A 21,622-nucleotide genomic window follows, 5' to 3' on the forward strand; every position below is an offset into this window, starting at 1 on the left:
TAACTATATTGAGTTTAAACTATTGAAGCCAGCCAGGAAAAAAAAAAAAAAAAAAAGAAATTTTAAGTATTCGATGCTGTCAGTCAACAGTTCCTTTTTTTTTTCGTATTTGTAATAATAAATAATGTATACGCTGTCAACAAAAAGATTTATTTCAAGCCCAATACTGCCAGTCTTTCAAAAAAGGTTATATTCAAGTAGACCTATGGAAGCTGGTAGTGGTGCTGTTCAACGTAAACCAATTTGTTTAAAATATCCTTTGTGTGTATGTGTAACAAGTATTATAGGAAGAGCAAAGGTATCCATAAAGACCATTCAAAATATGTACAAAAGAAAAGAACCTATCTCTATGATGACTGCACAAGATTATCCCTCAGGTTTAATGGTAGATCAATCTGGCATTGATGTGTGTCTTGTAGGTGATTCTCTTGCAATGGTTGCCTTGGGATACGATTCAACTAATCCTCTTACGGTTGAGGTAAAGGATGAGATACACTTTATTAAACTGAATAATAATAGCCATTAAAAGGACATGCTTCATCATTGTCGTGCAGTAGCAAGAGGATCAAAAGCCCCTTTTCTCGTGGCCGATTTACCTTATGGTAGCTATGAAGCTAGCCCTGAAGACGCCGTCAAGACATCTCTTCGCTTTATAAAAGAAGGAAATGCAGAGGTAACAACGATGATCATAACAAATCATCGCACTATTTATTCTTACATAATTATCACAGGCTGTGAAACTAGAAGGTGGGGTTGAGATGGCTGAGACAGTTCATCGAATCACTCGTGTGGGCATTCCTGTATTAGCACATATTGGTCTGACACCTCAAAGACAATCTGCCTTGGGTGGGTTTAGGGTGCAAGGAAAAACAGCTAAACAAGCTCGGGCTTTACTAGAGGACGCGTTTGCTATACAAGATGCTGGCGCCTTTGGCGTTGTACTCGAAGCGATGCCTGCTGAAGTAGCAGGCTATATCACTGAGCAATTAAAGATCCCTACAATCGGTATCGGCGCAGGTGTGCACTGCTCTGGTCAAGTCTTGGTACAAAATGATGCATTAGGATTATTTGATAGATTCGTACCAAAGTAAGCTAAAAAAGGAGTGCCTACTCATGTTACGTAAGCAGGTAGTTAACTCTTCTTAGGTTTACAAAACAATATTGCAACCTAAACCAAATCATGACGAATGCATTAAGAGAATATCATGAAGAAGTGAAAGCAAGAAAGTTTCCTGCACCACAAAACACATATCCTATTGATCCATTGCAATTAGAAAAGTTCTTTATACAAGAAAGAGAGCGAAATGATGTTAAGGATGAAGAAAACAGAACTGTACACGTTAGTATGTTATAATAATAAAACCTATATAATTTTTTATTGCGTTCTATGTGAAAACACATATTTTAAAAAGGCAAATATGCTGACCCTCTAAAGACAAATTGCTTGATATTCCATCAACACATTGTATGCTAAACACTTTGAACATTTCCCTTTATTTTTTATTGGATAGTATATTTTATGTTGTCTTTTTTTAACATATAAACAAAGGTTTAAGTATGTGTTGCTATATCATTTTAATGACCCTTTTACAACTAATTATGAATTCGGAAAAAACGGCTAGAGGTTTAATCTTATCATTATTGTAGAACATTTATCTTCTCTACTCATCTGCTTCATATATTTCTTAAAAGACAAGTTCAATAAAACAATTGATAAAAAACAAAGGTTCATTGTAAACAAATCATATTCATTTCGTTTGGAGCCTTTTAAAAGAAATGATGATGATCAAAAGTAGTTTTTGGTTGCTTGAGAGTTAATAGTCTTCTTTTTCTGCAGTGGAATAAGGCTATATGGGGATCATTACTTATGAATGGATCCCACATTCGACCCCCACAAAAGAATCATAAAGCTTCCATACAGCTGAATTTTCTTTCCTTTTGAGCATTAAAACAAATAAATAATAAATAATTCAAAACTTGTAATTTTATTTAAAAAATACTATTCATCATCTTCGCTATCGTCTCTTGTTTCCAAACCCTCTATAAAACTATCTTCTTCTCTGTCACTGTTATTACCATCTTCTGCAGCAGCCATTTGCGCTCGTCTCTTTTTCTGTTTCAACTTTGCCAATATGTTTTTAGCAGTATTAAAGACACCTTGAGTGGCAAGACCGCATGCAAAGCATTTGGGTGATTTTTGATAGTTTTTGATAGCACAGGCTTCACAAAAGTAATGGTTACATCGAGTCACGACTGGATTTGTGAATTCTTCTCGACAAATAAGACATGCAAAAGGTAGCTCTTCATCAGAGTCATCATCATTGTCAGAAATGGCATATTTGTTAGCATCGGCAGCACCAAATCGAGTTCCGTTCTTTTGGGCTTCTTCCCACTCCTTTTCAAGTTGCCAGCCCGTCTTGTAATCTCCTCGATCGTGCAAGAAAATACAGGAATCTCCATAGCCACAAAAGCCAGTTTCTATGTTAACATGTTAAATTACGCACATTCCGTAAAATTCTTTAAAAGCATGCTTACCTTTATAATCTTTACAGACATCAGGCTGATAATCAAATCTGGCTGTTACTCTTAAATTAGCCGGTGCACGTTGAGGTCCAACCGACATTTTAGAATTAAGTACTTCCTTTTTCGGTTCTGCCTTTTTCCTTTTATCTAATTCCTTCTTTTCTAATTCCCATTCTGTATCATATCGTGTAGCATCGTTCTTTTTAATATCAGTCGATCGATCTGCTGCATAATGAACACCAAAACCTTCGTCTTCATCTTCGTCATCGTCACCGCCTTCTGTCTTTTTGGTACGTCTCTTTCGTGTACTTTGAACAAAGGGATTAAGGCCTGTCTTTCGAGATTTTGTCACTACCTCTGATACTGCGACATCGTCTTCTTCAGAATCAAAATCGTCATCGGAATCCTCTTTGACAGCTGCCTTACGCTTTCGAATATTTTTGTTGTTTGAACGTTTTTTGAAAAAGCTGACTTTTTCTTCTTGTTTGTTGATTGGAATAATGTCGTCTGCCATTAGAAGAGATAGATTAGTTGTTTACCAAAAAAAAAAAAAAAAAAAAAAAAAAAAAAAAAAAACTCAGTCTAACTAAAAATTATAGCTTTGCTGCGAGTGAGTGAGGAAATTAATAATCGTTTCCTGTAACTGTAAAGGGACAGTCTTTTTTTTTTTTTTTCTTAGAGTCATTGACGTAGTGTACTGTAAATACAACTGAAATTATGCGGCTTGTATTAATTAGATATTTTCCCTCCTTGGTATTTCATTGAATGTACGATGGAAACTTTTCACCATCATAAAACTAAATACAATAAACATAGTGTCTAACAGAGTATTTCTTTTGATATAGAAAACAATTATTGTTACTATTATCGTTTATCACACTTTTGAAAGTTTTTCCTTTTGAACGGGAATACCATTTAATCTTTTTTATGTTCGGCAATAATAATTCGTTCTGTCATCTTTTTGAGAAAAACAAGAAACTTTATGTTTATATGGTTTCACGTTCATTTCGGTCATATCCAAACAATTCTCAGTGTGTGTGTAAGAAAAATTAAATTTAGTCCATTTTTTATTCGTCAGCACAAAAAAGCTTTATGATTTTCACATGAATTATTAAAAAGAAATGCATGTATTATTGCTTACTCCACAAAAATATCGGAAATTCAAATAATTTATTTAAGTATTCTTTTTTTTTTTTGCTTTTTCATCTTTTTTTTTCCTTCTTCAACTTTTTTTCATTACATATCATGGCCTCTCGTCTTCAACAAGTCACCAGTCACTTAGTTCCATCCAGCAATGTTGCCAACAAGATTGGTGTCAAGTCTCCTGAAGATGTCGTTATTGTTGCTGCTCTTCGTACAGCCATCACTCGTGCTCGTAAGGGAGGTTTCAAGGACACACTTCCTGAAGAAATGTTGGCTGGTGTATTCAAGGGCTTGATTGAGCAAACCAAGATTGATCCCGCTATTGTGAATGATATTGCTGTGGGTAATGTCTTGCCTCCTGGTGGCGGAGCAACCAATGCTCGTATGGCTGCTCTTTATGCAGGTTTCCCTGAGACATCCTCTGTTAATACCGTCAACCGTCAATGTTCTTCTGGTCTTCAGGCCGTTGTTCAAATTGCTACAGCTATTCAAGCTGGTTTGATCGAAGTAGGTATCGGTGCTGGTGTTGAATCCATGACCAAGAACTATGGTGCTGCTTCCCTTTCTCCCACATCTGAAAAGATTGCTGATAACTGTTCTTCTGCTGCTGACTGTCTTTTACCTATGGGGTAAGTTTGAATGGTGTATTGCATGTCTTTATCTCTAAAACTCTTTATACAGTATTACTTCTGAAAACGTCGCAGCCGAATTCAAGGTCACTCGTGCCAAGCAAGATGCTTTTGCCGCTGCCTCTCACAGCAAGGCTGTCGAAGCTCAAAAGAACGGTTTGTTTGCTGCTGAAATTGTTCCTTTGGAAGCCGTGGTTTATGATAAGGACGGTAATGAAAAGAAGGTGATTGTTGACCGCGATGATGGTGTTCGTCCCGGTACAACTCCCGAGGGCCTTGCTAAATTGAAGCCTGTTTTTGATGAAAACGGTAGTACCACCGCTGGTAACGCCTCTCAAGTATCCGATGGTGCTGCTGCTGTTCTCTTGATGAAGCGTAAGACTGCTCAAAAGTACGGTTTGCCTATTATCGGTAAATACATTACTTCTGCTGTCGTTGGTGTTCCTCCCAAGATCATGGGTGTTGGACCTGCTTATGCTATTCCTGTTGCCGTTGAACGTGCTGGATTGAAGATTGAGGATGTTGATATTTATGAAATTAATGAAGCCTTTGCTTCTCAATCTGTTTACTCTGTCGAAAAATTAGGTATTCCTTTTGAAAAGGTTAACCCTAAGGGAGGTGCTATTGCCTTTGGTCATCCCTTGGGATGTACTGGTGCTCGTCAAATTGCCACCCTTCTTCCTGAACTGAAGCGTCAGAATAAGAAGGTGGGTGTTACTTCCATGTGTATTGGTACTGGTATGGGTATGGCCGCTGTCTTTGAAAGCGAGTAAATATGATTATTTTTCTTTTTAATTGTTTTGTAAATAAATAATAAATCACTCCCTTTTGTTTGTGAGGAATGAATTGTTTTTATTAATAAGAAAAGGGTATGGGAAAAATGTATAAGATCAAGAAATAACTCTGCTATTTTCTATTGGGATTGAAATAGTTGGCTTCTTTTTTATGATACGTGGATAGGTAATCAAATCCTTTTTTATGCCATCTAATAATGCAGAGGGATAGTCATATTGCTGTAAAGAGGTCAACTGCCCCTCAATCACCTTCGAGCCGAGTACTTGAACATCAATTTGTAAATAGCGGTCAGATATATCGGATGTTTGATTATAAGGTGAGATTAAGGAAAGCATAGGCTTATTTCCCTTGTATTCGTTTGTCTTTGTCAAAGAAGCCATTTGTGAGAATTCTTTCGAATACAAGTAAACATGGGATTGTTTATCAGACTGCTTCTTTTCCAGCTTGTGATTAATCCACATCTGTAAGTCTCGTGGTCGTACAGAGTCTATAAGGACAAGATCTGTACTTTGATCTTTACAGTCTCCTTTACAGAGTAAAGATGGTGTCATACTATGGCTACTGATACTACTATTATTAGTAGTCATTAAGGAATTGCTATGCACCATAGCTTACCTTCCATCATCAATTAAAGGATACTGCTGCCTGCTTATGACTGATGAACCGCCTACAGTCAATTGTTGATTATTAAACATCATTCTCGAAGGTAAAGTAAACAAAGCAAAAGAAAAGAAAAGAATCTAGATAACAATAAGCTTTCGTGTGTGGCTAACTCTTGTGGCTCTTACCATAAAAACAACACCTGTTGTTTTTTTAGTTGCTATTGTTGTAGGTTTTATATTCAATTTTTCTTTTAATTCAGAATTTTCTTTTTCAAGCGTTTGAATTCTTTTTTCTAATTCGTCCACTTGTCCGTGTAATTTTTGATTTTCCTCTTCCAATGAATTTAAGTGCTCTCTTTTCCTCTTGCGTGATAACAAAGCGGCTGCTCGATTCTTGATTAATCTTTCCTGCCTTTTAGCCAATTGAGCTGCTTTCTGTGCCTCTTGTTCATTTGATAGTAGTTTGTTATTCTCTGCTGAAGTTGGTGGTTCAAATTTAATAATTGGCTCTGTATTTATCACTGGTTTAGGTGCTAGTAAACTACTGCTAATTTGTTGTACTTGTTGCACCTCACGCTTCTTGCGTCCTCTTTTCTTTTTAGGAGCCTCGGTAGGTGGCGATGATAAAAAGAGTGAATTTAACGCATCTTGCTCATTTGGTTGTTCTAAAAGTAAGTAAGGATTGACCATCCATTCATTATTTAACAATAAATCATCGACATTCATATCTAGTAAAAAATCACTGGCTACTTGTTTTTCAGGTGAATAACTTCCAGCAGAAGATGATGAAGAATTAGGTGGTGATAAAGGTAAATCCGAAGTTAAATAATCAGCATTGAGATATGTGTCCATGAAGTTATCATTGTTATCCTGTTCAAATTTAATGTAGTCTGCCATTGTATAACATACAAAAAAAAAGGGGAAAGAAAAGCGAGTATTTTAATCCACGCTTTTTATATAGAATTTCAACGAATTTTTAAATTGTTTAATCTCAGATTCTGGAGAATACTTGGATTTATTAAGAAAAGTTTGTGCTAATTTTGGTAATGTTGGTTCCTTATTCCGAAACAAATTGGTATACTTTTGAGAAAAAAAAATCCATACAAATAAAATAGAAAAAATTGTGCAAAAGATAGATTAAGATTAATAAAAATGATGAGTATATATAAAGAAATAAAAGAAAAAAATTTGTAAGTACAAAATAGATAATATATTAATGTCATGAAACTTACCAATAACTCGAAATCCACATTCAATAATAAAGGATGTAACAAATGAATATTAGTAAGCAAAGTATTAAATTATTTAAATTCAAGCTTACCGAAATGCATTGAGGCAACACGGATATGATTCTGTTGGATAATTACAGGGTTCTAGATAAAACTCGTCGTTCTTCATGTTCTTCAGATCTTCTAGTCGGACTTCTTTCAGCCCCAGCATGCTGAAACCTTTCTGGTATTTCACCATTTAAGCGAAGGTTTGCAAACAATATGAATCATATTTAGGCATTCCATAAACATTCACAAAGTTCTTCAGCACCTGAAATATTTTGCACAGCTACTTTGCAACTTTGGTTTATACACCTAAGAGACAAAAGAAAAGCAAATCAGCAAATAATTTTAAAAGTTCTTGATCAGAGTATTTAATTATTAAAGTAAGCCATGACAAATAACTTTATGATTAATTTGCCTTTGATATGGCTGTGGATTCGATATCCTCTTGAAGACTATCAGACTACGATATTCACAAAAGGGGTAGCACTGACTTGTTCGAAACTCATCAATCAAGTACGCTAAGATTAATAATATGAATATATCAATTGAATGATTGATAAAAGTAAGAGAAAGAAGGAAACAGACAAGGACTTATATAATGTTGCGACCTTTCCAAATTAATGAAAATTAAATAAATTACAAGCTATAGAGCTTTTTAGATAGAAGAAAGATATCCTTAATTAAAATGCGTTTATTTTAAGGGGGCTTAATCGTAATTTCTTAATGAGACTTCTTGAAAGATCCATCCATTGGGTGATTTCTAAATTTAGTTTCTGTTTCTTTATTCATAGAACTGTTACCGACAGTTACAAATTCGAGTCAAACAATTTCAGATGGTTCACTATTCAATCAAAAAATAGCCATCAAGTTCATATATAACCATGAGAAGATAGTAGCTGCGGCTTTCGAGCTGCAGCCCAGGATTTGAACTCAATTGGAAAGGGCTATTTTCGCACTAAACCAGTTAAGTGGCTATCATTAGGAGAAGAACCTGAAACCTAAAGAGATAACACACGTACAAAACAAAAGCCAACCGGTAAGTCAAGCGGTTTATAGAAAGGGGAGGAGGAAATGACAAACAATTCTGTATCAAGGCTACTTTCTAACCAAGGATTGTTGACATTTGATACAAATCCAACAGAAGGGATACTTGAGAGTTAAAGAGGAGAAGATCATTCTATAGCATACACAAGTCAAAAGCTAATAGGTAAGACGAGTATTTTGAAAGAAAAAGACAAGATATTTAGCCATTCTCCATCAGATTTTTTTTTTTTGTCTATAATTTTGACAATTGTGAACCTATAGGAAGAAGAATAGCCAGAATAGTGTTTTAATTGAAAAAAAAAAGAAAATAAAAACGCAAACCAGCTATTATGAAGCCTCTAGATTGTATATGAAAGATCGTTCATGTTTAGTGATTAAATCAGATTAAATGTTTGTATGAAAGAATATGTAATCTATTATTTACTCAATATGTTAATCCCAAAAAGGAAGTGAGATATCTGAGTATAAAGTAGCCTAGTGAGTGGCAGGAAGAGATATTCACAAGAGATAAAGTAGAAGAGTAGTTTGTTTGTAAGAATAAATATTGTCTTTTATTGATTATAATAAGTTGTATTTATATTATTGGTAAAGGAATAAACTAGCAGGCTCATTAAGACTTAGCATGCTGGAAGTTTCTAGGAAAGAATACTTCTTTCCTAGATCTCGATTGGCTAAATATAAGTCCAGATTCCAGTTATGACACGATCTTGACAGTACAATAAACCTAAATGGAAAAAATGGTCACGACTTCTTTTTTTTTTTTCTCTCTCTCTAAAATGGAACTACCAGAGGTACAAGACTTTGAAGCTTCCAAACTTGGTACAAAATCATAGTAAGTATCATATTTTATAAATTCTTCCTGTTTCTTATCATAAAATAAGCTGGGATACGGTATACGACAGAGAAAATGAAAACTTTCAAGAGATTGGTGATATTGGCGAGGTTTGGTTTGGAGAAGAAAGTGTAGAACGTATGGTCGAGTGGATAACTGAGAATGTGACCGATCTCGAAAGTTCCATTGTTGATTTAGGCTGTGGTAACGGTCACTTACTTTTGGAATTGGCTAATGAAGGTTACAAATCTCTTGCCGGTATTGATTACTCTGAATCAGCAGTAGTGTTAGCAAAATCAGTTGCAAAGGAACGTGAACTTGAATGGATTCAATATGATGCTGTAGACTTCTTATCTAACCCACAATGGTTTAAACACACTTTTCAAGTTGTACTTGATAAGGGCACTTATGATGCCATTTCTTTACATCCTGACCAGATAGAAGCAAAGAAACAAGGCAAACCTGGACCTCGTGAAAAGTATGTAGAGTCTGTTCATGCAATGATTAATAAGGAGAGTGGACTATTTTTGATTACTAGTTGTAATTGGACAATGGAAGAATTAATAGAGAGCTTTAAACAATGTAAGTATATTCACTGTTCAAATAGTTGCTGATCAATATACGTAGACTTCAAATATCATTCACATGTAAAATATCCCGTGTTTCAATTTGGTGGACAAACTGGCTCTAAAATTTGTACAGTGGCATTTCAACCAATTTAAATAAAAAAAAAAAAAACTATATCAAAATCAAGTCATGGTACCTTTCTTACCATTCTTCACCGATTTTTAACATGATCGATTTCAGGTTTTCTCTTTATTCCTAATGCTTCCATGTATCCTTTCAAAGCATCATTCATTTATTGAGTGCGAAAGAAAAAAAAAAAAAAAAGCAGCACAAATCATTCCTATCTTTTGTACATTTAGGAGTTTGAGTCATCTATTACAAGCGAAAAACTTAACCTTTCTCGAAAGAAAGGAAACCATATTTGTCATGGCGATAAATAAAAACAATTATTTTTGCTGTCGACAAAAAAAAAAAGAGGGGGAGGGGGGAGGGAGCCTAGTCTTTATTTTCCTTTCTAAACAGAGACACTGATGCTCTTCATATTTTCTGACAGTGTTGTTGTCCCGTTTCCAAAGTATATCTCATGTCTTGCAAACAAAGATGCTTTAGCCGGAAGCGTTTTTAGTTTGGATTGGTGTGTTGATGTTATGTGAATTGCAAATTCGAGATTCTGAACCTGTCAATTGTCATTATCAAAAAAAGCTACTAGCTACTTCTCTCGATTATTCCAGCTGTTTTTGATTATCACAACGATTTAATAACATACAATTTAACAGCTCTTATTACTATATACCAGATGGAACAAGTCGATCAGGTATATATTGTTTAAAATAAAAGCCTTTTGCTTGTTCTATTCACTATATTATTAAGTGTAGATTTTACGTTATTTAATTGTTGATGGATGTTTCATAATTGTTTACTATTGTACCTCTGAACTCGATTATAACTGCATTTGTTAAAGTTATCATTGACATACCATTAGCTTTATAGCAACATATTTCCACATTAAAATACAACCAATGACTTTTCATTTCAGCGCCTCTCATCTGTCAATTGAATTCAAAAAGGATGTATCAACAATCGAAGAGTCGATTGCATGTCACCACTTATGAGAGTATTACAAAGACATGTTGGTATTTATGTATGGTTTTGAGTCTTTCCGGTTATGGATCATTTTTACAAAACAGTAAAATAACTAGATAAAATAATACAGTTTGCAGAACTATTATCCTCAGTGATAATAAATGAGGGATATAAGAATAAAATAAACTTATGAAAGTACGTAGTTAATCTGATAATGCAACTCATTGATATTTTAAAGGAGGGGGGCCATGCGAAAGTAGATTCGTCGAAAAAAACATGTAAATTTGCATATTGCTTTTTAAACAAGTAGAATAAGCCGGAAACAATTTCTAGAGTAAAAAGAAGAAGTTATTACAAAGAAACCATTTCACGATTGAAGAATGGTCACATATTATCCCTTTTTAAAATAATTAAAGATTGCACTGGAGTGATTCTTATAGCAACACGGGAAACACTAAATTTTTTATGTCATTTTTTGTGTTTCCCTAGGCGAGGCGGACTTTAACATTTAAATAGCTTGTAGCTATAAGCAATCGAAGAGATATACTCCTACTAAGTTCATAGCAGCATTAGCCAAAAGCATAATCACACCTATTCTTGGCGTAATTAGTTTCCAAAGCGTAATTAACATTGCATGGATACGGCACGTTATGAAAAGTAGGTGAAAAAATCTGCATAATATTTTTTGAAAGAGCGAATCGACATCCGCAAATCAAATGAAAAAAAAAGCCCACATTTACCTATGGTATGAAATTCAAAAGTCAAGTCCTATTTAATAGTGTTAAGAACAAACATTATCCTTTTTTTTTTTACATAAATTGCTTTATTTCTTCTTTCAGAAACCCTTATGACTTATCTACGCCATCTTCTTTCCTTATAAATACATCAGTCAAGTAATAAAAGCGATATGTATAATGTCTTAGATTTTATAGCATTCACGATACACTTAATGGGATGTTTATTGATTTGGTCTAATCCTAATTCACTTAGCTCACATTGTCAATTCACATTCATTATGCTCATTTATAGTGTCGCTGAGTCTCTTTTTTGTTCACTTTCAGCCACGTAAAGAAAATGCCCAGAATAATAGAGCTTTATTCCCCACTAAGTTGGATGTTTTCCCAAAAAAAAAAAAAAAAAAAAAAAAAAAAAAAAAAAAAAGATAAATGAAAAGCGTATTATATAATATGATTACATACAACATTTCTATTTACTTTAAGCTTTACAAGTCATGTATTGAATTCTTGTATTGCTTTAAATTTTGCTTCAAAGAATGTTTTTTTTTCTCTCTCAGTTATTCATGCACTATACACTATTTCCAGAAATTAAAGTCGCTGTGACTTGTCGCAATTACATATGAATTGTATTATAAAACTTTACAAAATGCGACTTTACTTTCTGAAATGACTGCAATCTATACTTATTATGGCATTGTTAATAATTTTTTAATAAACAGTCCTTTTTGTTTATGTATAAGACCATAACCTCTAGTTGTTAGGAATGATCACAAGGCTATATTGTAATAATGATTGACCAATAAAAAATAGTTTGAAAAGAAGCAGTCAAAAATTCTCCTGAAAAAAAAAAGTATAAATAAAGCCTTTATTCCCTGCTTTTTTTTTTTCTTCATTCAAAGAACTATCTGAACACTCGTAGGCGCAAGTTGAAAAGTGCGATGGTAGGCATTTCTTTGCCTGACTTCGGAAGGGTTTTCTTTAATAAAAACTACCTAACTGGCCAAAGGCTTCGGCTGGAGGGCGGGACGATGGAGGGTTTTTTCGCAGTCCTAATCCATTTCACGATGGGGAGGGACTTTTTTACCATTTTTGTAAATGAAAAAAGTAACTAACAAGTTAAAAATTATCAGTGATTATTTCTTTAATGAACATGGAATTTTCAATAGAAAATTAAATGATTAACTTTGTTTAAAACATATATATAATGAAACTGCCATCAAATGATACAAAACACGGAATCCAAAAGAGAGAATTAGAAAGAGATTGCAATCGAATTTCCACAGCCCTATCAAGGTAATGCTTAAAAATGGTTACAAATGGCCGCTTACATATACTGTTTTAACCATGATGAATGAATTCATCCATGATGTGTTTGTTCTAGCGACGATTATGAAGTACTATTAAGTTTTGTCATCATTCCATTTATTATTTGATTACATTTAAGCAGTATTCATCACATGCCTCCCTTTAATATAATTTGTAATAAGCGTAGCTGATTCTGTGAGAATCTGCTCATATTTCTTTTTTGGTCTTGTGAATGTTTCTATAGTGGTATATGGTTACATTGAACATTAAGATAGTTCTGATTTCAGAGCAATTCTTTTGCCGATGAATTCAATTGCGTCTTTATCGAATTGACATATTCTGACTTTGTTCAAAATATCTACAAATTGTGTATCTGTCTGCCTAGTGAGTGATTGCAAGTTGTGTCAGATGACTGAGTTGAAAATGTGTGAGTTCCATAGCATTCCCCCTTGTTTTTGAACTGGTAGTAAAGTACCTAACGACTTTTTTTTGATAATGACAATTGACAGGTTCAGAATCTCGAATTTGCAATTCACATAACATCAACACACCAATCCAAACTAAAAACGCTTCCGGCTAAAGCATCTTTGTTTGCAAGACATGAGATATACTTTGGAAACGGGACAACAACACTGTCAGAAAATATGAAGAGCATCAGTGTCTCTGTTTAGAAAGGAAAATAAAGACTAGGCTCCCTCCCCCCCTCCCCCTCTTTTTTTTTTGTCGACAGCAAAAATAATTGTTTTTATTTATCGCCATGACAAATATGGTTTCCTTTCTTTCGAGAAAGGTTAAGATTTTCACTTGCTTTTTTTTTTTTTTTTTTTTTTTTTTGAATGGTTGCCAGACATAAACAGTTTAACTGTGCAAAAGCTCAGTCAATCATTGAGACTTCTTTTCCAAGCACGAGACTTTTGAGTCCCGTGTTACTTGATCAATGTAATACAGGATGACTGTCGTGCATGATTTGGCAGTTGTTATTATATTTATCTTCAGTCAATTCTGTACCTTGTCATCCCTTTTGATAAATGATAACCATTGGGTCAAAGTTTGATTTTCAATTGTTATTTGAAGGTGATGTCTTTGAAGACTTGATTGTTCAGCAAAGAACAGGCAATATCTGTGGCTCTGAGGGTTAATTTTCTAAGTTTGACATCAAGCTAATCAAACCATCGTCTCTTTTTCACTTTTATTTTAATAATAAATTTAACGTAATCATCTTTACTTTTCAAAATCCAAAAATTAGTTGATAACCAGAACTGTTGTGATCCTCTAATATTGCTTTTATTATGAACGTGCCTGGATGATGACAACTCTTACATTATCTCTGAAAATAAAACACAAAATCGGCATATGTGTTATATATGCACTCTCTTAGGCTTGACCGAGAAGAGGAGTATGAATGCATGGTTACGCGCTTTCAGTATGTATATATGATACTGAGAATATACTCATTCTGCGAACAGGCTCCTTTTTTTTACGTGATAAAGCATATGTTGGAAACTGAATAGAGTGCGATTCGAAAGAGAGATAAGAGTTTAATATAAGCACTGAAGGACGCTTAGATTGTGTGAATATACTTTCAAATGATACATAAAAAGGCGAATAGATTTGATACTTCGAATCAATAGAGGACAAATATAATGATTATTAAGGACTGTCTAGTAAAATCTTCTGATAGCTTCATGACTTAATGTCTGCTATCTATAGTACTCGCAATAAAAAGTATTGGTTCATGCCTCTTTTTTGAAAGATGAGATCTACGTGTCTCGAATTAGACAGTGGTTCAATTTACATTAAACTAGTTTGAAACTTGCTGTAAACTTGATAGTCATCCAATTGGTTCCTTATTGTCTCACTTTTTTTTTTAAAAATTCAGAGATAGCTTTAAGGAAACAAAAATGCGTGTGAAGAGAAAGTCTAGATCAGATTAAGGAGCACAGAGTAATTGGAGCCACACTGTAAATAGAATAAAGAAAGAGCAGATTTTCTTTTGAACCAGGTCCAGAAAAGAAATATTGTGTCAATGAATAATAAATTGATGCATTACGGCGGAGAAAGCCTGTTGCGCAGTTATATTTCCTGCGCTCTTTAATAAAGCATGATTTCCTGTCAACGTGGTACATATTAATGAAGATTTTTGTAGCCAAGTACAAGCTGTCTTTTGTTACAATGCGCAGAAGGTTGCAGTCCTTTATGCGCAATCCCAGGTCTCTATGGATTTACAAAAAATATATATATAAATAAGCATGGATTGCTTTGTTGAAAAATAAAATATCTTTAAATCATATCATGGTCTCTACAAATTACATCTTTGGTCTCTTAGCTTTGGCTCCTCTTTTGGTTCAAGCCAAACCAACCCCTACAAGCAGTGCACCTTTAGCCAAACGATCTCCTCATGGTTGTTATGGCAGTGGTCAGTGGGGTTATATTAGAGACGTATTGGATGCTTGTAACAAGGCCAAATACGACTTTGACAACAATTATATCAGTAAAAGTCACAGTTCCCAAAGAACCTATGGTCCCTACAGTACCGGAAGCGGAAGAAAAGCCGTTGTGGATATTCGAGTAGAGAATAACTATGGGGCACAATACGAAACAGTTCATGCAAATGACATTACGTTTGCCTGCAATGAAGTCACTCAATACTGTGCTGGTAACAACAGAGATACTCAAGGTGGTTGGTCTATCCAAGGACCCTTCAAGATTTGGGTTGATGTTAATGCATGCGGTTGTTAATGAATCATATAAATATCTTTTATTTGCTAAATAAAAAGAATGCTTCAAAAGCTATTTTTGTTCATAATCCATCCTTGTGCTCACTACTGACAACCATGCAGATACAGTTGAGACTTCAAATTTTGTGATTGACTATAAAAGCAAAATACACATATCATAACAACGTGAACGTATCTGATGTCATTAACAAGAAGATTTCAAAACTGTTGAGTGAGTGGCATAAGGTTATTTTCTGTTGAGTTCAGGCAAGAGTGAAATGACATGAATAGGTATTTAGAGAGCAAAGGACATAATTATGAAAACAGACGAGATAGCAGCCATTACAGCTGAAGTACATGAGTAAATTTAAATTAACAATTTTTTTCACACAAAGGTATTCACTGGCTCAGTAAATCATTTTGGTTAAATTGCAGCAAAAAAGATCTTTGTATTCATTAAACAAAAGAAGTAACATTAATCCAGTTTGTAAAAGTAGTAGTTATACACCCTTTTTTATTATCATTTGTTACTGACGTTCCCATCCTTGAGTTTTATTGAATAGTTGAGGTGGAATACCTATTTAACCTGTCAGTTCACGTATTATATTATTATATTTATGATAGTTACCATTTGTCATAACATAAGGTGGCATAGGGTGCATCATATCTCTTTGTATAGGGAATTGTCCTTGCATAAGAGGATGATGATGAGGTGGCAACATAGGTCTCTGTGCTGCATTGGTTGGTACACCAGGAGGTAAAGGCGGTGGTTGCATCATCATATGAGGAGGCAAAAATTGTTCAATGTTATTATTACCATTAGGCCTTGGTGGTACCATTTGGCCCATAGGAAACATATCCATCATTTGTTGTTGCTGATGAGGTGAAAAATGTGGTTGTTGATAAGGAAAGAATGGTACAGGTTGTTGTTTAATGGGTGCTGCATCTCTAATACTATTATTTGATGATGATTTACTTGCTTGTAATGAAGGAGAAGAGCGTGCGCTCATTTGACGTAAAACAGCAGTCGGTAAGTTTGTATTACCAAAACGATGATGAGATAAAGTAGGAGTGGATGGTTTACTGTTTGCTTTGTTTTCTGTCAATGGAATAGGCAATTCATTAACAGGTGTCGAAGGCATAGATGACTGTTGCCTATTCTCTTCTTCAATGGCAGGCTATAGTATACGTGTAAGCAATCAATAGTGGTATTTGTGTGTATATTTACCTTTGGCTGAGATAATATCTGAAGTACTCTATTAAACCCAATAGCATCATTCATTACTGGTTTATCATTGCTGCTGTTCTTTTTTGCTCCTAAGGATTGCAGAATATCATCCTCAGATAATACTCGAACATTATTGTTGTTCTCTATCGGTTGTTGCTTTTGCTGTTGTTGAGGATGTTGCTGATGTTGATGTGTTATTCCGTTATTACCAAACAAATCATTTACACTAATTGATCTTGGCTCGATCGTAGGTTCTTTTTGCACTACTTCTTCCTCTTCTCCTTCACGCTTTGCAAAGAATTTAGCAAAACGTGAACCAGTTTGATTATCACGACGAGTTGGTAACATTTCAGTTTCATTTATAAAAAAGTCATCGAATCCATTCTTTTGGTCAAGAGTCAAGAGTGAGAATGCCTGCTCTGTTTCTATGTATAAATGTTCAGTCTTGATGTATACAATGGTTTTTTATTTCATCTTTTACCTTTTTGCTCTATTTTCTCATCAGTTCCATCCTTTTTTTTCATAGAAGATTTCCATAATTCTAAATCATTGACTGGTGTATTTTCTTGTTGCTCTTTTGATTCATAATCCAACCATTCAGGTACTCTTTCATTATTATGCTCATCAGATCTCATTCTATTAGATTGATTATTGTAATGATGATGATGACTATGATGATGGCTGCTACTATCCCGCTTATTGTTGTTATTATTAAATCGTTTATGTAGTGATTGATTCATATATTTTGACTTGTTGTTGTTATTGAATCCTTTCTCCCCTCCTATGTAGTTACCACGATGTGTACGGCTGTTGTTGTTATCGAGCTATAATATTGCCATTAATTTTTTATTTCAACAGCATATTTTATTATTACTTACTTTGTGTCTTGTATGCTTTTCTTCATTCTTTTTTAACCCTCCATACAACGAAGAAACAAAGTTTGCTTTTTGTGGAGTAAGTAAAATATTTTTATCTGTTTTACAAGTTAGCTCACAGTTTTGTTTTTGTATTCATGTTTTGTTGTTACCTTGCATTGTACGAGATGTATTTACGCCATTTAACACATTTTTTAGAATGGGTGATCCCAAGTCCTCACTATTTTTGTTTTCTTTAATACAAAGCAACTTTCTTCCTTTCTTTTGTGTGAATTACCCAAACCAGGTTGATAAACAAGGCAGTGAATCAGGTTTTTTTACAAGTGGGCTGTCATGCAGTTGGATCATCATTTTTTTTGTATAACGAATTACTTTTTTAGAATCATGCTCAACCATCTTTTATAAAGTTATCTTCAGATATTAAAAAATATATAAAAAAAGAAAAAAGATTTTTCAAGCATTTCATAAAACTGGGAGCCAAATGAAATGTGACGTAGTGTGCGAACATAAGGCGCGTCCTTATTTCAGCATAGAATAAGCGGCTATTAAATATTTCCGGGAAAGATACTGTCCGGAATAAATGCGAAAACAAGATGCAATGGTTCTTTCTGACAAAATATCTCACCAGTCGGTCAACGTAGCTACACAGCGACTACAGGCACCAGAGCCTCCTACTAAATTAAAAAATATGCCCTGGTTCAGAGTAGTGGCCAGGAAGCGAACATCACTTATGAATACTACTTTCGAATACGACATTCACAACAATCAACAAAACAAAGTTATTCACTCTAAAGTGTGGAGAGCAGGACGTTCTCCAGGTAGTGTCCTCCTGGACATGACTGATAGATCTGAATCGCCCGTTCAGCTTATGGCCCTAATTGCGAAACAATTTCCATCACGAATCGCAGTTGCAACTACTAAAGAAGGCAGTCGAAAGATTGCTGAAATCAACTTTGATCCCTTAGATCCTGCCATTGACCACATTCTTTAAGACGACATTACTTTTGAAAATGATGCAGTTAGTCTTTTACCTTGTCGAGCCTTAGATCCAACTGTCCCTTTAATTCGACTTCGACTATCGAACCTTCCTTTTCTTAAAGAGGAAATTCTTAAGGAACAATTGAAAATGAGTTTGGAACCTTATGGCTCCGTTCTTGATTTGGGGATCCTACGAGAATCCCACACTGGCACCTATATGAGTACGGGATATGCTATACTGAGCGCCCCAAAAAATGATAACAGATTCTCTCCCCTTTCTCACCATCTTCCTTGGTATCAGTCAAAAGATGAAGGCTTTTATGCTGTGTAGAGTAACATACCCACCTACTGTCGCTACTGTCATGCTGAAGGACATGCCGTCTCTGATTGTCCAAAGAAACGTTCATCCCGTGTTTGTTGGAACTGTCGCGCTAGTCTCAACAAGAAAAAAATCAAGACTACCATTAACAATGATGAAGAATATGATGAGGAGGGAGTGGAAAAAGAAGCAGAAGACAGCAGCTGGGTGAAGTGGAAATGGTTTCTCGATGATCCAACGAACACGCAGCATCTCATGCAATTAAGGTAAAGAGTTTCCGATTAATACTGCCACATTTAACAAATAATTAACATTTCTGTGCAGTCCTGAAAAGTATCATGTAATATGGTATGGCAGACTTCTACGCCGACGAAACTGCTTGCCCTCCGATCTTTATTTGAAGCTTAATAATGAGGTTCCCTGTATTGATACCAAATATATTCACCCGTGCTTTTTCGAAGGAGCCATGGCGGTTGTAGAGGCGGTATATTGCTACTCATCATTTACTTAAAGTCATTACTAATTTCACTATTAGACATCTCGAGATGATATGGCAGTCAGAATAAGAGATTTGCATAACATCTCAGTAGAAGACCGAAGTTTGGTTGCTGAGAGAAAGCTACTCACTGACATCCTAGAGAATTTGTAAATATAAATAAGGAAAATAATGAAATGATTTTAGATGTGTTAATATATTTTGGTGATATCATTAATTAGCCAACAAGACATTTACGACAACTGTCACAAGGGAATGTTATCAAAATCAGAAATGTGTTATCGTTCCTATGTTTGACATAAGCATTAAAAGCTGCATACAATATCTTAGAAATAAGGGATACAAAATTACATTTTTACCAGGAAAGGTTGAGTTGGAGGCAATGGCCACCCAGCTGAAGAACAAGGGGTTGACAGACGGTCGATAATATATCAAGTCGATAGCTTGATTTGCGCGGACGATTTATCTGGTCTGGAAACTTTACTGACAGAAGTTTCTGTTGCCCTCTGCCTGTCTCTCCAGCTATAGTGGTTGGATATACATTACTGGCTGTATGGCGTGCTACCTGACAGCTGGTTTTCAACAATCAACCTTTTGCTCCGTCCATTGTCTTTCAAAGTGCCCGCAAGTTCATCCGACATGCCTACCGAGAGGAACTCTTTCTTCAAAGTTGCGCTCACCGTGCCTTGTCTCTTTTCTCATTGAATTAGTCTAAATCACTATTGATAGCTTTTCTTACCCATTCACATCTCAACCAAACCAACAACAACAACTTGAGCTTTGCCTCCTTATAAAAAAACTGACAGAAGTTTCTTCTGGATATAACAGTGGCGACGATAGCAAGGTCAGCTTTGATCATTATAACGCAATGTTCGGTATGCTTTCCATGATGCGAACTATTGCACAGAAGTACGACAAAGGCACATTTCACACGATCAGAAAGTTGAAAGTTCATTTTCTTTATGGCCATGGTAGGCAACAATATCACTATTTTTTTGGTACCTTAATTGATTAATTTTATCAGGCAATTCTATACGATAATAAAGCATGTCCATACAAGCACTAGGGGTGTTCCTCATGGTTAAGGAGCAGAGGGTGGTAGTCCCAGTTGATTTTAAAGAAAAGGATATCTCTATGATTCCTTTTATACAATTTTACTTGCCTCTAGCGGTATGTGGACGGTGCAGAAAAGTAGAATAACAAATACAAAAATCTAATTTCCAAATATAGAGCGGGCGTGAAGAAAGCTTGAAAGCAATCCAGCAGCTCAAAGAAGAACACAAAGTGGCTGTGAATGCAGTGGCGGCAAATAGAAACCAGGATTGTAAACTAAGTTTATTGAGCTTTGTTAATCCAAGCATAATTAGGCTAAACGAAGGAAAACATATGAGCGTCGTCGCAGAGGAAGGACCCATGAGTATACCTAGTAGCCCGGATCACCATTGAAAACACTTTTAGATTTTTCAAGTTATATTCCAAGTACTATTTATTACAAAATAAAATAATGTCTCCTCTCTCTTGTAATACAATATAAATATATTTAGCCTAATATAATCTAGAGGAAAAAACCAAGAAGATTTTATTTTTGCTAGTAGCAATATGCCTACTTTGAAAAAACCTACCATTGAATAATTTCATAAGCAATCTAACCTTTTATGTCAAGAGAGTAGGATAGACTTAGCATGATGAAAGATATAAAGCTTATTAACATTGTTTAAATGTTTTATGCCTTATATAAATAGCATATAATATCCCAAGTAAAAATGCGAAAAGCAAGTCTTTAGAAAACAAGCAAAAAAACTAAACGCAACAATTTGCGATGGAGACGCTGTAAATCAAACATTGAAGCCGAATAGTGATAGAAACCTTTTAAGTTGCAAAAACGAACCCTATTGTAAGCTTTAGAGATCTAACTGGCGAGTGCTTTGTTATCCAGAAGCTTTTCTCTCTTCAATTTGCTTTTAATAACAAACCAGACCGTTCAATTGGATTAAGTTCGAGGGAATAGGATGGAATACAGATGTATCCATATCCATGATTTACAATGTACATTTCGATGGTTTCTGCTATATGAATTGGTACATTATCCATTACAATGTAATGATCTTTGAGTTCCTCATGTATATTCAAGTATCTAAAGTGCCTGCGATGAAATTAGAGTAGTTCTCAGTAAATATCCTTGTTGTTGTTCTTGGTTTGACTCCATCTGATTTTCGGTTCTTTGAATGCGCATCGGCCTTCTTATTATTATGTTAGCAACATCATATAGAGAAGTAGCAACTAAAATTAGGGATTCGATTAAAAAGAAGTTGAAAGATGAAAGTACTGTTTTGTTCAGGAAACTTGAATATGGAAGTCGAATCCTTTGTTTGTAAGTAATCAGTTGCCGTCAAAATGCTTTGGCTTGCAATTAATTTTTACAAAAGTTTATTGCTTGTTGCCATACCTGCTGAATCTTTGCAGTAAGCTTTCAAT

At 34.8% G+C, this 21,622-nt stretch overlaps 10 protein-coding genes across 10 annotated transcripts; 7 read left to right on the forward strand and 3 right to left on the reverse strand.

Moving 5' to 3' along the window:
* Positions 1-205: 205 nt before the first annotated feature.
* RO3G_04961 (3-methyl-2-oxobutanoate hydroxymethyltransferase) lies at positions 206-1,091 on the forward strand (the record flags this gene model as incomplete). The annotated part of the gene is made up of 3 exons (XM_067659551.1): positions 206-478; positions 530-673; positions 732-1,091. The coding sequence occupies 3 exons, from the start codon at positions 206-208 to the stop codon at positions 1,089-1,091; spliced, it is 777 nt and encodes a 258-aa protein (XP_067515652.1).
* Positions 1,092-1,999: 908 nt separating this feature from the next.
* On the reverse strand, positions 2,000-3,037 carry RO3G_04962 (uncharacterized protein; the record flags this gene model as incomplete). Its single annotated transcript, XM_067659552.1, has 2 exons — positions 2,000-2,478; positions 2,536-3,037. 2 exons carry the CDS (start codon positions 3,035-3,037, stop codon positions 2,000-2,002), a joined length of 981 nt encoding a protein of 326 aa, XP_067515653.1.
* Positions 3,038-3,768: 731 nt separating this feature from the next.
* RO3G_04963 (uncharacterized protein) lies at positions 3,769-5,068 on the forward strand (the record flags this gene model as incomplete). Its single annotated transcript, XM_067659553.1, has 2 exons — positions 3,769-4,295; positions 4,348-5,068. 2 exons carry the CDS (start codon positions 3,769-3,771, stop codon positions 5,066-5,068), a joined length of 1,248 nt encoding a protein of 415 aa, XP_067515654.1.
* Positions 5,069-5,830: 762 nt separating this feature from the next.
* On the reverse strand, positions 5,831-6,589 carry RO3G_04964 (uncharacterized protein; the record flags this gene model as incomplete). The annotated part of the gene is made up of 1 exon (XM_067659554.1): positions 5,831-6,589. The coding sequence occupies one exon, from the start codon at positions 6,587-6,589 to the stop codon at positions 5,831-5,833; it is 759 nt and encodes a 252-aa protein (XP_067515655.1).
* A 2,197-nt stretch (positions 6,590-8,786) lies between these two features.
* RO3G_04965 (uncharacterized protein) lies at positions 8,787-9,564 on the forward strand (the record flags this gene model as incomplete). The annotated part of the gene is made up of 4 exons (XM_067659555.1): positions 8,787-8,842; positions 8,892-9,320; positions 9,381-9,424; positions 9,470-9,564. The coding sequence occupies 4 exons, from the start codon at positions 8,787-8,789 to the stop codon at positions 9,562-9,564; spliced, it is 624 nt and encodes a 207-aa protein (XP_067515656.1).
* Positions 9,565-14,826: 5,262 nt separating this feature from the next.
* On the forward strand, positions 14,827-15,273 carry RO3G_04966 (uncharacterized protein; the record flags this gene model as incomplete). Its single annotated transcript, XM_067659556.1, has 1 exon — positions 14,827-15,273. The coding sequence occupies one exon, from the start codon at positions 14,827-14,829 to the stop codon at positions 15,271-15,273; it is 447 nt and encodes a 148-aa protein (XP_067515657.1).
* Positions 15,274-15,832: 559 nt separating this feature from the next.
* RO3G_04967 (uncharacterized protein) lies at positions 15,833-17,114 on the reverse strand (the record flags this gene model as incomplete). The annotated part of the gene is made up of 3 exons (XM_067659557.1): positions 15,833-16,429; positions 16,480-16,904; positions 16,961-17,114. 3 exons carry the CDS (start codon positions 17,112-17,114, stop codon positions 15,833-15,835), a joined length of 1,176 nt encoding a protein of 391 aa, XP_067515658.1.
* Positions 17,115-17,952: 838 nt separating this feature from the next.
* Positions 17,953-18,345, forward strand: RO3G_04968 (uncharacterized protein; the record flags this gene model as incomplete). The annotated part of the gene is made up of 1 exon (XM_067659558.1): positions 17,953-18,345. The coding sequence occupies one exon, from the start codon at positions 17,953-17,955 to the stop codon at positions 18,343-18,345; it is 393 nt and encodes a 130-aa protein (XP_067515659.1).
* A 241-nt stretch (positions 18,346-18,586) lies between these two features.
* RO3G_04969 (uncharacterized protein) lies at positions 18,587-19,300 on the forward strand (the record flags this gene model as incomplete). The annotated part of the gene is made up of 4 exons (XM_067659559.1): positions 18,587-18,626; positions 18,704-18,917; positions 18,976-19,135; positions 19,187-19,300. 4 exons carry the CDS (start codon positions 18,587-18,589, stop codon positions 19,298-19,300), a joined length of 528 nt encoding a protein of 175 aa, XP_067515660.1.
* An 894-nt stretch (positions 19,301-20,194) lies between these two features.
* Positions 20,195-20,519, forward strand: RO3G_04970 (uncharacterized protein; the record flags this gene model as incomplete). Its single annotated transcript, XM_067659560.1, has 3 exons — positions 20,195-20,338; positions 20,378-20,471; positions 20,515-20,519. The coding sequence occupies 3 exons, from the start codon at positions 20,195-20,197 to the stop codon at positions 20,517-20,519; spliced, it is 243 nt and encodes an 80-aa protein (XP_067515661.1).
* Positions 20,520-21,622: the final 1,103 nt, after the last annotated feature.

The sequence above is a fragment of the Rhizopus delemar genome, genomic scaffold (assembly GCF_000149305.1).
Source record: "Rhizopus delemar RA 99-880 supercont3.3 genomic scaffold, whole genome shotgun sequence".
NCBI lineage: Eukaryota > Fungi > Mucoromycota > Mucoromycetes > Mucorales > Rhizopodaceae > Rhizopus > Rhizopus delemar.